The 14132-nt window shown below is 40.8% G+C and overlaps 1 protein-coding gene across 1 annotated transcript; it reads right to left on the bottom strand.

The window, feature by feature from the left end:
• Nucleotides 1-1828: 1828 nt before the first annotated feature.
• Nucleotides 1829-7392, bottom strand: LOC116324522 (melanin-concentrating hormone receptor 2). Its single transcript, XM_031745130.2, has 2 exons — nt 6649-7392; nt 1829-4634 (listed from the first exon to the last, which is right to left on the bottom strand). Exons 1-2 carry the CDS (start codon nt 7050-7052, stop codon nt 3995-3997), a joined length of 1044 nt encoding a protein of 347 aa, XP_031600990.1. The 5' UTR covers nt 7053-7392; the 3' UTR covers nt 1829-3994.
• Between the last annotated feature and the right edge of the window lie 6740 nt (nt 7393-14132).

Below are 14132 nucleotides of genomic sequence, written 5' to 3'. Positions count from 1 at the left end.
TCCCTTTTAACAGGAAGAAACCTTCGGCACAACCAGGCTCAGGGAGGGGCGGGGCCATCTGTTACGACCAGTTGGGAGTGAAGGGAAAGAGAAAAAGAAAAGAAAGAGAAGACAAAAGAAAGAGAGGAGCACAAAACCAGACTAACACTGAGTAACGAAGAGAAAAGACAAAAATGTAATGACATCCTGCAGGGGTTCATAAACACCTAGGGAGTGAAAAGAGGTGAGTGGAGACGTGCTAAGTGCATCACACGAGGTCCTCCAGCAGTCTGAGCCTATAGCAGCATTACTAAGGAAGGGTTTAGGGTCACCTGATCCAACCCAAACTATAAGTGTTATCAAAAATGAAAGTTTTGAGTCTATTATTAAAAGCAGAGAGGGAGTCCGTCTCCCGAATTCATACTGGGAGCTGGTTCCATAAATACAGGCTCTGCTTCCCGCTCTACTTTTATAAACTTTGGGAACCACAACAAAGCCTCAGTAAGTCTGAAAGCAAAATACTCTATTGGGATAATAGGATACTATAAGATCTTTAAGATATAATGGGGCCTGATCAGTCAAGACTTTGCATGCAAACAGAAGGATTTTAAATTCAATTCTAGATTTAACAGGGAGCCAATGAAGAGAAAGAGCCTGATAATAATGCATTACATTTCCTCCACTGGGTGGCTGTGCTGACCTTTTGAGATAAAGTAACAAATTTGGACATGTAGGGGTAACTCTGCATGTTCAATCTCTATTGAAATGAGCTACATGTGGTAGTTCAGACATCTAATAATGATCCCTTCCAGGGCACATTCCCTTTGAAGGTAACTGTAACTTACGAAAACACCAACATGCAAATTCTGCAAAAGCACACAAAACACAGCACAAGTAAAAATATAACACAATGGAAATTTAAAAAAAAATGTTGCAAAACACAATAGAAGTCTTTTAGGGGAGTATTTAGTGCGGAAATGACAGAAACCAAAACATGAGAAGGACTCCACTGACACACGCTTTAAAAGAAGAAGAGGATGCATCGGTATCGGTGACACAGATACCTGTTTACTGTTCACGCCACGACTGTTCCTTCACGTTATCGTCTCCCCCAAAAACACTTCTGTCGTGTTTAGTGAGATTTTTGGCTGCTGCCACCATGAAAAAAAAATGGACAGAAACTGGGATATTCCCATTTTTCTCTTGTGAGTTTGTATTGAAATGCAACAAAGAATCACTTGAGGGCCATTGAGAAAGATAATGTGAGCTTACTCATTGACAAAGGCTCCCTTTCACAATACAGGGCCTCGACATGAAGTCAGACTCTGAGAGCCACTTCAACACTTTGAGCTCGGTGTGTATTTTAAGTTTCCAGACGAATTTACATGTCGTTAAATTACCACAAACTAATTTTCCACAGAACTTGTATGCATCCAGGGCCCAGTCGCCTAATTAATCACAGCTGGTAATCCACAGCACAGAGACAAACACACTGAAACACACTGCGATTATTTACTGAGGAGCAAGTGTGCGAGGACTCAGGAATGACCTGTAATTAATGAATGTGCGCTCCTCTTTAAAAACTCACTAGGCTGCTTCACCCCAGTTGGCACACAATGAATAAACAACACTCAAAATTATAAGAATTCATCTTCAAAACTTATGAAAGAAACCAGTGATGATCATCTACTGTGCAGTCATAGCTATTTCCGAACTATACTCTGACAGTCTATTCCTCTGTGTTTATGCTGCGTCACAGATCTAAAAAAAACAGTTATACTTATAAAACGTTCTCACTTTTCATTGTGCATTTTAACGTTACACTGAAGGGAAATGAGTTTGCTGTCTCTGTAATATCACTCTGAGCCCTTTATGAAAAAAAACAACAACTTCTTATCACAAAATTACATGTCAGAGGCACAATCTGAAGCACATATCAAATATACATTACATGGGAGGAGAGAAGAACACCAATATTAAATCAACTATCTCCAGTCAATATACAGTATCAACACCGTTTCTCCAAATCTGACACTCAACAAGAAAAAAACCCTAAAAACGATAAAAAAAACGTGCCACTTTTCAGACGTCCGCTTCTGCGTCCATGGCCTTTCTTTGAGGCTTTCTTTTAGGAAAAGCAGGACAGTGTTTGTGAGCTGTGTGGCAATAAATAAAGAAAAAAAGAAATAAAACACAGAATGCCTGATGATTTGGGAAGCCATTCATTAAGGCGGAAACCACAACACTTCTTGGTCTTACTTTTTGGGTTTAAATCAGTCACTGGTGTTTTATGCTGAATTTACCAGCAATCTGAAGGTAAAACAAACAGGCTGTTCACTGGGGGCGTCGGGAGTAGCACAAAAACAGACTTTGACTTTGTGTTCGTGATTTTACAAAAATCTTTCTCTTTAAATACTACATTCATTACAAACACATTTCATAAATAGTGCGCGAACCACACCCTAACAAATACTTGTGATTTACAGTACTTTGTAGCAGGCTGGCTGAGCTGCTGTAGGATTTACGTGACTGAGAAAATCATCTCTGCTGTTGTTCTAAAGTTTGTCTAAAATCGCCTTAAAATGTTTTCATATTCTGCTACTTTCAAATATAAAACAATCACATATTGGATTCTTGGGTCCCACGATTAAGAAGTGTGTACATTTAGCAGTTGTAACTAATGCTTTACAATATTTACATTCTATATGGTGAATATATAATTTGCTCTTGCTCTTCGCACCATTAAAAATTGATTGTGGGTTGGCAGGGTGTTAGAAACCTACCTCCGACTGCTCTGGGAGACAAACCAAATAAGCCTGGACTCAAACCAGGGAAGTTCTGCCTGTCTTTAAGATCAAATTAAAGAAATATTAATTAGAAGGTCGGCTGGATGATGATGAGCTCATGGATTTGTGTCCTGTTTGGAGTGTTTTTGTCTTCCCTTATTTTTACCCCTGATTAATCTCCTTTTCGTATGCTTTTTACTTTCACTTTCTCCCTGGTTAGGCTTAGGCATCCAAAACTACTCAGTAAGGTTTAGGTTTGGGATCAGGATTAGCGCGTTGAGGCAACTGTTTCCGTGATTTGGCGCTATATAAAGAAAATTGAATCATTTACGGATCAAAATAAGACTCTAATGTTATAACATTACCCATGATGAAAATTATTTTGATTTCCCCATTACTACTCCTAATTAACCCCTTATAGTCTGACATAGGAAGTAATTGCCATATATGACTTTTGCTATATCTGACTTTTTTCAATTTTTTAATTGCTTAAAATTGTATTGTGAATTTTTTTCTCAGTGTTTCAGGGGGGAAACAAATCACACTGATGATGTAGATGTTTAAAAAAAAACTGTAGGTGTTGATGACCTATTTTTTTGGTAAGGTCTGAGCTGCTGGTCGAAAAACCACGATAAAATATGAGTGGACTGCCAACCAAGGCCTCATGTAAGTGGTGGAAAATAAATGGATGGATATGCAAAATAATGATGTAAATTATGTATTCACCATCAGTAAAGCCATCGGTTCCAACACACGAGCCCTTATAAATAGTTCCTTCTTGGAAAATGGTGCTGATAGCTGTCACATACGCTCAGACTGAACATGCCACCATGTGTGGTGTTAAAATTATCCGTCAAACACATAATAAAGCTGACTCCTTCTATCACCCTCCCATGGAAAGAGTCCCGAACATCACATCATTTCACACACTCAGCATGTGAACGCTTATCCAGCAAGCTGCACTTCAGTGTTGCAACTGACCAGCAAGAGACTGGAAGTACAGTTTATGAAGGCTAATGGAAACACTGAGACTAAAAGAGAAAGAAAAAAACATTACTTCCACTTTCCTGTGTTTTTTTTCAGCTGCGGTTGCTTTTGCTGCTAATGCTTCAGAACCATCACGTTAGGTGGTATGAGTTTAAGGTGATTCCATTCATCCGAGCGCCTTTCTTCTGTGTTAAGCAGCAATATATTTACATGTACATATATGTGTATATATAAAAAAAAAGTTAGATGACTGTGCAGCGGTAGTTGGGGTCGTTTGTCGTGCTGGAGCCATCTGTTTTGACCACCGTCACCTTGGAGGAGTGCTGGGAGCTGTGCAGCGCGTTCTTTCGGCACAGACGCTCACGGTAATTCTGGGCGAAGATGAGCAACATGAGTGGATTGATGCAGCTGTGAGAGTAGCTGAGGCAGATGCTGATGTTGTAGGCATAGACGAAAGCGACGGTTGGCTTGTTGTTGCTCAGGTTGATCACCTGGATGACGTGGTAGGGCGACCAGCAGATCAGGAACAGGGCGATGACCATGAGGACCATCTTAGTGGCTCTTTTAGCCCAAACAGACTGCTTACGCTTGACCCGACGTATGGAGCTGAACACGTGGTAGAGGGTGAGCGAGTAGAAGGTGCTGATGATGATGAGGGGGATGATGAAGCCCAGGATAGACTGATAGAGAGTGTACCAGTACATATCTTCAGGCCCGTCCAGGTACATCATACACACCTCCAAATGCTGCCTGCTCACAACCTTGGCGTACATCATGACGGGAACGGTGAGGAGGAAGCTGCCCAGCCACACCAGCATATTGATGATGATGGTCCACTGCACAGTCCTCTTTTCTGAGGTGGGATGGACAATAGCTATGTACCTGTGAGGGAGAATGCACTGTTTAAAGAGTTTGACCACTCTCTTGAACACAAATGGTAAAAGCAGCTTTGCCAGGGTGCATGCAAGTGCAGGATTTTGCTTGGACGATAATTTTCATCCTGGATGAGGCTACCCAATGAGATACAAGGTACTATGTCAGAGATACACAATCATTAAAGTGATGATTGCACTGATAAATCAGCATAATTTAATAAGAGTGATTTAGCAAGAGGATGTAAACACATTTCCATATGGATTGTGCTTCAGTTTGAAGAGCCAGAAAAATCATTTTGCCATTACATGCAATCATTGCCATTTAAGTAGAGCCAGTGACTGTCTGCATGTTTGCGCCTGACCTTTCTGTTGCGATTTAGCAGGCGTGGACACAAAAACACTCCTGTAATTTCCTCCATGACATGCTGCTAAATTGCCATTACTCTCTTATCATTAATTTAGTATTCTGACCATTCAGGTTGAATATGTTTGCTATATGCCCAAATACCCCCACTTCAGACTGTCAAAACACTAGATAGCCCTGCACTATATTATGTGCTAAAAATTTGTCCCTACATGATTTTTAGGTTTGCATAGAGGAAGAATACTACAGTTTACCTCTATGCAAAGAACCAACAGCCCTTTGGGTGATGTGTTTCAAATAAACAAACACTTGTACGTATCTAAAACCTATAAATCCAACAGCATGCAGGCATTAAAACATGAGTCACTCATCCGTAAATGTTTTTACAATTATTTAGGTCTGCTGTTAATTGGGAACATGATCATGTTGGTATCCACAAACCTCCCATGAAATGAAATTACACAGCAGCCCGAGATAAAGTGGCCTTTGTTGGGATAAACAGCAGGGAATTCAAAGAAAAGCACCGTAATGGCAGTTTGGACTTTACCTAATAAGAGATTAAGGAAAAAATTTTTTTATGCAATTACAGTATGAGCAGATTTTGAGCAGATAATGTATGTTGTCTTTGAAAGGTAACATTGATATCAGAAATAAGGGGCAACTCAAATAAACTCGGACAAGCAGATATCAAAAATGTGATTTGGAAACTCAGGGAAATCAGCTGCTTTTTGTTTTAGGTTTCCATGAGTTTCATCGCCATTGACTCAAGACTACAGATTGAAATTATTTGCCTTGAAAGGGAAGAAGTTTTGATTTCTTTAAAAAGGGTTGTTTGATCTTTTCCTCAGTGTTTACTGCAGTTAAACCTTTGTCTTTGTTTTCCCCGTTAAAGAAGTGATTTAAAATGATGAAGCTGAATTGATGTGATATAAAGCTCAGATGATTCACAACCTAAATGGCAAAGCAAATAAGAAACCTGTGAGGAATTCTTTCTGTGGAGGTGGTGCCGCTAAATCGGAGCACATTTATCCGGTCCAGTGACCCCCCTCGCAGAAATGTATTATGTGTATTATTCTGAAGATGTGTGCAATCATACCTCTGTCAAAGCCACCTGATCCAGATTATGTCTAAATGGAGATGTTTATCACTTCAGCTCTTTGGCGTGAGGGCTCATTTAATGTCCTGAATGTGTTCAGCTCACAGGCCCGACACATTTATATAGGGAAGATTGTGTTTTTATGGGTTGTTACTCGCATGAAAAACCCACTCAGTGGTACATTTTTAGAAGGACTGCCTTTCAAAAGAAATGAAAGCTTCACTTACATCCACTGAGGCTGGCTATGTATGAGGCTGAACAAATGAGCATGAGCATGGATTTCTATTTTCAAACAGAAAACTCTGGAAATGAGATTTAAAAACACGTACTGTGGAATAAAATAAAGGCAGTGAGTACAAAGTGGATACCAGACAACTACTTTTACTTGTTTTCAGCCAATATTGGGATGTTATTATCTTAATTTTTGCACAGATAAATACATTTATTTGTTAGCATGCTTTGAAGGATATCTTTGCTTTGTTTTTTCCTAAAAGAAAAAATATTAAAATATCTTCATGGATTGGCAACAACTCTGTGAGATGTGTGGATTTCAGCGCTTACCGATCAATGCACAACACAGTGACAATCCCCACTGTGGTGAACTGGTTGCTGACATCCACCACAACGACCGCTTTGCACATGAAGTTTCCGAAAACCCACTGCCTGTCTCTGACCAGCTGGTGAATGTTGAAGGGCATCACAAGCAAGAAGAGCATGTCTGCTATTGCCAGGTTAAGCACGTAGATGTCTGATACCATTTTCTTCTTGCACGCTGCCACCGCGTAGATAACCAGCCCGTTGGCAACAACTCCAACTGAGCACAGGATGCCATAGATGGAAGGGAATATGTGCATGAAAGTGGTGATGTCGATCTGACTGTAAGGCGAGGGAGTTGAGTTCTGACATGACTGATCGGCGAAGCTGTCTGTTTGGTTGTTTTTGCACAATATGCCAGTGTCATTCATCTTCAGCTCGTCCTCACAGTCACTTCGGCGTGGTCGTTAATTAAGGGGCGCACCGTGCGCTCCGGGATCCCCACAAGCCCGAGCTTCAAACTTAGGGCGGCAAACTTTGGCTCTCTCTCCAAAAGCGCGTATCCGCTTCTCTGTCCTGGCTTTCACTTACAAGGATTATATGATTTAGCACAAGAGGAGGAAAAAAAAGCAGTGTCCAATCAAGGCTGACTACACTAGCAAAGATATCGTTCCGAAGATGTTTATGTGTGGGAGCAAATTAGGATCCAAATGTTTACTGTGCGCTTCTGCCGCGAGCTTCAACGGACACCAGTGTTCCCTCCCTGCAGAGGATCACGCTCCGCGTTGTGTAATGAGAGGAGCAAATCACAAATCGGCACTTTAAACTCATGACAAGAAATGCAGATTAGGGGGGAAGAGTAAAAAAAACATTTAGTGAGGCATTTTTGATCATAGGGGCGTTTCCAGGATTTTTTCCCCTTTAAACAAGGCGGCACACCCACAGTTTCTGCGCCTTTATGCTTCTACTTCTTTGTGCATGTAGGTTATGATTCAAGCTTCGTGGATCAAAGAGAACTTTCTGCTTAAACGTTAAGATGGCAAACTGAGAGAATCTCTTCAAGTTCTTTCAAATCGTTTAAGGCGCTAAAAAAGTTGGAAACAAATCTGAGGTTCACACTGCAGACAGCTGTAGCGTGCCCCCCTTCAACCCTCCTCTTGTTTCACTTAAATTTTTACATAAAACAAAAGATCTGTCTCCCTTTGGGGGTTTCACCTAGATTTCCAGACGATCTTTAAACATTCCTCTCTTTTGCTTTCTCTAAATTATGATTAGCTTCAACTTCAGCAAATTAAGACTATCGCTGTCAATTAAGTTTTCCGGTGGTGAATAAGCCCTAAATGCTCCTGTCTAACCCTGCTATCAAAGATGTGATTTTCTTTGGAGCTTTGTTCTGACATCGCTGGGAGCAGCTATAAAGGACAGGAGCTGATCCAGAATCTGAAGCAGCTCAACAGAGAGAGGGCTCTGCTGGGATCTCATCACAGGTCAGCCGGCAGGAATATATATTGGAGGTTTCAGGGGCTGTTTGTTCATTCCCTGTAGTGCTTTCTTTCTGTTCCACCAACCATTCAAAGACGCATATAATATAATTATTTTTCACACAGGTCCTCACATAAAATATACATTATACTTTTGCCAGTTCTCTCTTGTCCAAAACACACAGCGCACCTGCCTCAGCGAGCTCTTTAAACTCAGCTCTGAAATGAGTTTTGCATTTGCATTTAATTATCTTGATCCTCCACACCAGCCCTCCATCATGCAGAGATGGACGGGTAATTGCTGTGATCTAGAGTACCTGTGCAGGTTCTATCTACAAGTCAAAAACATGCAGAGTGACTAAACAGCAAGGCCGGTCGCTGCGTTTGACTAGGGCCCTCCACTTTGATATCAGCGATTCAAGGACAGGAGATGTGACTACGTTTCAAATGGAGGATTTGCATAATAATGTCCCCCTGCAGTATCAGAAGTCATTTGCTTTGCTTAAATGTTTTTGAGCAAATCCTTGAGATCAAGGACTAATCCATTGTTTGCATTTATTTCATTTAGTGTTGCATAACTTCATACTCTCCACATGGGCTCCTGTGGAATATAGAAGTCCGAGTCCCTCAGAAGATCCTGATTTCTTTTCTATATATTTTTTTGTTGTATATCTCACTTGGTGGATGCTGCCCTACACAAGTTCCCCCTAGAATGAATTCTAAGGACTGTTATTGTCCTCTGATAGTTTACAGATATCAGCATCAGTGACATCATGAGTCATGATTGGACAGCTTCTTTTGTGTCTTTTCCTGCGTGGGTTTGCTCTGGGTTTCGTCCACAGTCCAAAGGCAGAGTTTGTTGGTTTAATTTTCTAAACTGGCATACCGGCCATAGGTGTGGGTGTGAGATGAATCAAGCTCTCGAAGCACAGAGAATCAATGTATGTGTGAATGGATCAATTTGGCTTGTTGTGAAAGGTGGCTTTAGGCAGTCAGTATAACTAGAAAAGCCAGTCCGTTTCCATTCTTTTCAAAATTTCCATTTGTCCCCTGCACATTGTGTTTAGTGCAGATTTGCTAATGTTAGCGGGCCCACTTGGCAGGTAGTTTGTTCCAAGCTTGCCACGGTTCTTCTGTGGATTTGGGCAGTCTCGCTGTCTTTTGTCTTCTTGTGTAATCCCAGACTGACTGCAAGATGTTGAAATCAAAGGTCCACGGGCGCAGTGCCATCTGTTTTAGGACTCCTTGTTCCTCTTGTTACAGAGGATAGTTCAGCTGCAGACTGAATTTGGGACCAGTCAGGCAACATCCTGATGGCTCTGCATCATTGATAACAACCGAATACATTTGCACAACATTGTGCGTGTGTGGGTGTGTGTGTGTGGTTTTTTTTTAAATAGCTTGTTTAGAGAATTACAGTGTTTCTCATGTGACTATCTGTTTCTTAGAAGGCTAGTAGAAAAATAGTACAAAAAAGACACAGATCTCATTGTTTGCAGCAGCACGCTTCTTGTGCTATAAATGATAGACTACTGTGGGCTGAAGATACCCAAAGCTGTAAGAGTTGGGCTTGTGGCCGATACAAATCTCCAAAGGCGCGCAGTGTTTGTTTCTCTCTTTCGGCAGCTGCCACTGTGAGCGCTGATGCGCGACAGGGTTAGTAGGGTCTTACCTCACACCTGCTCAAGTGGTCGAGCGTGGAGGGCGGCGCTCGCCCCGGTCTAGCCCACGGAATGTGAAAGTGTGTTACTGTAAAAAGTACACTGCAGAAAAAAAGAGCGTGACAGACCAATCCTGGATCAAGTTAGGATTAGCTGACAGCTTGTTAAAGTTTTGAGTGTGCCGACAAGTTTCTGGGTACAGATTAAACCAGAAGGGTTAGATGTATTAAAACCACTGGCAGATAATGCAGTACTATGCATTACCCTCTTGGGAAACTTTGCATCATGGCATTCAAGCAGACCACCAACATGAACATTGTCTTAGATCAAGAATCCCACCAATGTATCCAAACTTCCTGGATCCCAATCCATGCAAGCCTACAGTCTTGCGGCAATTTAGGATGAACTGACACAAACTGTTGAATTTTTTTTTTTTTTTTTGTGACAGCATGACTTTGAAACTCACTCACATGTGTCATGTCTGCCCCACTGACTGTTTTGGAGCTTTTAACCCAAGTGGTGGTTAAATGTAACCAAACAGTGAGCAAAAACAAAATTAACTGTAAAAAACAAGAAGTGAGCAAAACAAAAATATTGTCTTTAGTGTGACTCAGTCTGTAGTATATTAGGTAATGATCATGTGGCCTATGCCACCAGTGCCCCCAAAGGCTTCATTATGGTCTCATGTTGTTGTCTACTTCTGTAACCTGGATTATGGGAATTGAGCCAATGTGAATGGTTTGGAAGTTCACTCGGGTGGAGTCTTTGAGCACGCAAACAGCAGGTCTCCTCTAGCCAGTGACACTTTGCACACTTTGCAGACACTGCCTAGATGCCATAGGTCAGGTAGGCTGCCTTGAAGTGGAAATAGAACAACCACAGCAGAGTCTAGTGACAACAGGAGGGAAAACAAACAAAGAATCAAGAACAAAGAGTCGGAGATGAGAAGCGGCTGCAGCGGACAGCTTTAATTATTTTTATGCTGGGTTTCATTCCTTCACAAAGAAGTTCTTTGTACACGACTTCTGTCGGGACAAACAGAAGCAACACATTCACAAACAGAACATTTTGATATTGATCAACACACGGACATTATTTTTTAACCTGATAAAAGCAAATTACCATGTGCCTGTCAGTCGCAATTTCCCTTTTTGCTCTTGAATGAATTAGTAAAATAAAGTAATCCAAATGCCATCCATGTGACAAACAGCATTTACAGCATTCAGTGAAAATACCCATGCTTCTTAGAAAGTTCCTCTATGCAAACACAGAAGTGGTTTCAAGTCTTCTCCAGACAGTTTAAAGACATTACATATTAGATGCTACCCTGTCCTATTTTTTTGACATTTCATGCCCTCCAGAATTTTCTCACATCAGCACAGATGAGCGCTCATTATGGTGAAGTGTATAATTGCTGTGACATTGAATCATTTCAAAAGAGCATCAGGGAGCTGGCACTGAGCTGCGCACAGCAGGTTTTTACCTGTGTTTTCATGGTATCGCAGTCAGTATCAAATGCGCATGTAAAACACATGCAGGTTGATTTATATCCATGCAGATAGGCACTAGATTATCGCCTGACAGCATAAGTGTGTCAGAAGTGTGGCCGCAACTGCACTGCAGCATAGCCTAGAAAATACACAGATTGAGCATAAATCTGTATTAGTAGAGTACATCTACAGAGATTTATGCTGAGAAACATTTCGACAAGCATGCACTGTAAACCTGTTTTGACATCCCATTCCTCCTTTCACTTGGATTATTTAACACAATCCAAAAACAGACACTAAAACCAATCAATACCTTTCCAGCAAACCATGCTCCATCACATCAAAGGACACAAACCTGAGTACATCCTGTGCTCCGTGCCCGTGGTACACTCTGTGGACATGGAACTGAAAGCAGTGAGTGGCAAGTGTAGCAAAACATAATGTAGTGTCTGAGTAACTTTTCAAGGAACATCTTTTATTCAATATAGTGCTATGCCTTAGGCCGATAATTAAATTATGAAAATGTGAAACCCCACAGAGAAACTGCCACTGTATCTATACGTCAAGCTGAATGTATGGTATAGAAGGAGACTTCAAATTAAATTAATTTCGAAGGATCATATGTTTCATTTCCTGCACATTCTGAGCAGGCTGCAATTTACTGAGCAGATACAGTAACGTATGGGCTGTACGTACATTGTGCTCCATGCTAAACTAAACCAGGGTAGAAGTGTCTGTTTCCAATTCAATTACAAAACATGAACCAAAGAAAATGAAACTCCAGCCTGTCCACTGTGCAGTTAACAGTATCACGTGCCTAAGAGGTTCCCATGATATTCTGTAATGAAAAGATGAACATAAATGTATAAATATAAAACACATATATATATATATACTATCATCATCATCATCAATATTATTGTCAGTAGTAGTAGTAGTGGTAGTAGCATAAGTAAAAGTAAAAGTAATTACTTAAGAATAAAGACAAGACAGAACATTGACTTGGCAAGGTTAAGGCAAAAGGGCAAAATGTGCATTGATTATTTAAAGTTGCCAACAAAGTTGAAGCTGGAGTGGGTGTGGTTGGTATATTTATTAGTGTGTAAATGTAGAGAAGCAGTCAAAAGGGTGTTTAGGAAAAAAAATACATCAAATGGTTTAAAAAATACAGGCACAGATTTGTTGGTAGCCGAAGCAGCTTACATTGTGAGGTAAAAACGATCGCACTGTGATTTATTTAACAGTTTTTTAATGTAATTTTTAGGCTTATCCTGTATTTTTGAATTACAGCTAGTTTACCGCAAAGCCATGATGCAATCTTTTACTTTAACGTATTACAGTGGAGTTATCTGTTTATTTGTTACAAACTAATGGAGTTTGCATGTTTTCCCTGTGCTTATGTGGTTTTCCTGCAGGCAAAACCCCCAAAAATGGTGCTTTGTAGTATAAAATGATCATTAGCAAATATATAACAATCAGTCCTACAGTGTTTTTTTTCCAAGTGGGGTTGCCACGCCGCAGCAGAGCTGTACGCAAGACTGCTGTGTTGGATGCAATCAAATGTCAGATACTGTACTTTCAAATGTAGTAAAAATCCCTGAAAACTAAATTTAGTCCCCTCTAAAGTTCAAACCCTCACTTTCTACAGCCATGGCTGGCTTTCATTCTACTTCCAAAACATATAGAATAGAAATACATCCAACTACTGGTTCTACTGAATTTTCATTGGCCGCAAGTAATAAAAAGAAGCTTGTGAGCTGTGAAAAAAAAAAAAAAACGCTGACAGGCAGAGCTAAGAGATAAGTACTCCACATTGCTACCACCATAATTAAATGTGGCATTAGGGTATGACTGAAGCTTATAATGATTTTATTGCCCCTTGTGACATTTCTGATAACAGATCTTTGCCAGCTTTCGACGGCAAAACTTCAGCTCAGCTTCACGGGGAGCTGGAACAATTTCCCTCTGATAGTCCTTTCTTAATAGTGGATGTTTACTCAGAGTTCTCACAGATGGATGCTATATCTAACTAAAGGCAAAATCCCCTCATTATGGAAGACTACTCAGCTTCGCAAAGGTTGTGACTTTTGCGACAGTTTCTCAAAGCTGCCCAGTCTGTTTTCGACTTCCTGGATGATCAAAGCTTCCGTCAGCTACAGTATTCACACTTTAGACCTGCTCATGGAGCACTGACTTCTGCATCTCCTCCAGAGCTCAGTTGATAAAAAGTAACACTGTGCTGCAATCCTTGTAGATTTGTTCAAAGTTATAATATTATTACGTTTTGTTAAATAATCTGCTTTCAGTGGGCATTGAAGCCGGTCGTTATTCCAGATTAGATATATACAAAACACACAAGATAAAGTAACATTCAAGCATCCCTCAGATGAGAATGAGCCCCTTGTTACTGTGGTCACTGGGTTAAAAGGCATCCACCACAGCCCCCTGACCTTATTTATAGAGCTGCCTCTCCTATTGATCAAATGCTATGAAAATTCCTAGAATGGGACCTTTAGTAACAATTTGCCCTCACAGTTGAGACTAGATGCTGGAACAGATAAGTGCTATTCACAAACCATCTTTGCCATTAAGAGCTGATAAAGGGTTGGTCTTCCTTGGTCTCTTGTGTTCTGGGGGCCTCTGGATGTCTAGAGTTTTGATCTCCTCCATACCTGCGTCATGCCCTGGAGGACGGGGCAGTGGCCCCCCACACCCTCTAGCAGATCATTACATGAAGGAACCTTTAAAAACAAACAAACAAACAAACAAACAAACAAACAAACAAAAAAAACAAGCGCGTCCATGCTCACAGGTGTACACACAGGTGATCACACACAAACTACACCCTTTTTGGCTCTTACCTCAAAGCACACTGTGCG

This window comes from Oreochromis aureus, linkage group 2, assembly GCF_013358895.1.
Source record: "Oreochromis aureus strain Israel breed Guangdong linkage group 2, ZZ_aureus, whole genome shotgun sequence".
Taxonomy (NCBI): domain Eukaryota; kingdom Metazoa; phylum Chordata; class Actinopteri; order Cichliformes; family Cichlidae; genus Oreochromis; species Oreochromis aureus.
This window is presented reverse-complemented; position numbering and strand designations above follow the sequence as displayed.

Bases quoted from the DNA above. Each gene is read 5' to 3' on its own strand.
- LOC116324522 (XM_031745130.2), bottom strand. From the start codon at position 7,052: ATGAATGACACTGGCATATTGTGCAAAAACAACCAAACAGACAGCTTC. The intron at 4,635-6,648 runs GTAAGCGCTGAA...TCTCCCTCACAG, and splicing joins ACTGTGTTGTGCATTGATCG to GTACATAGCTATTGTCCATC.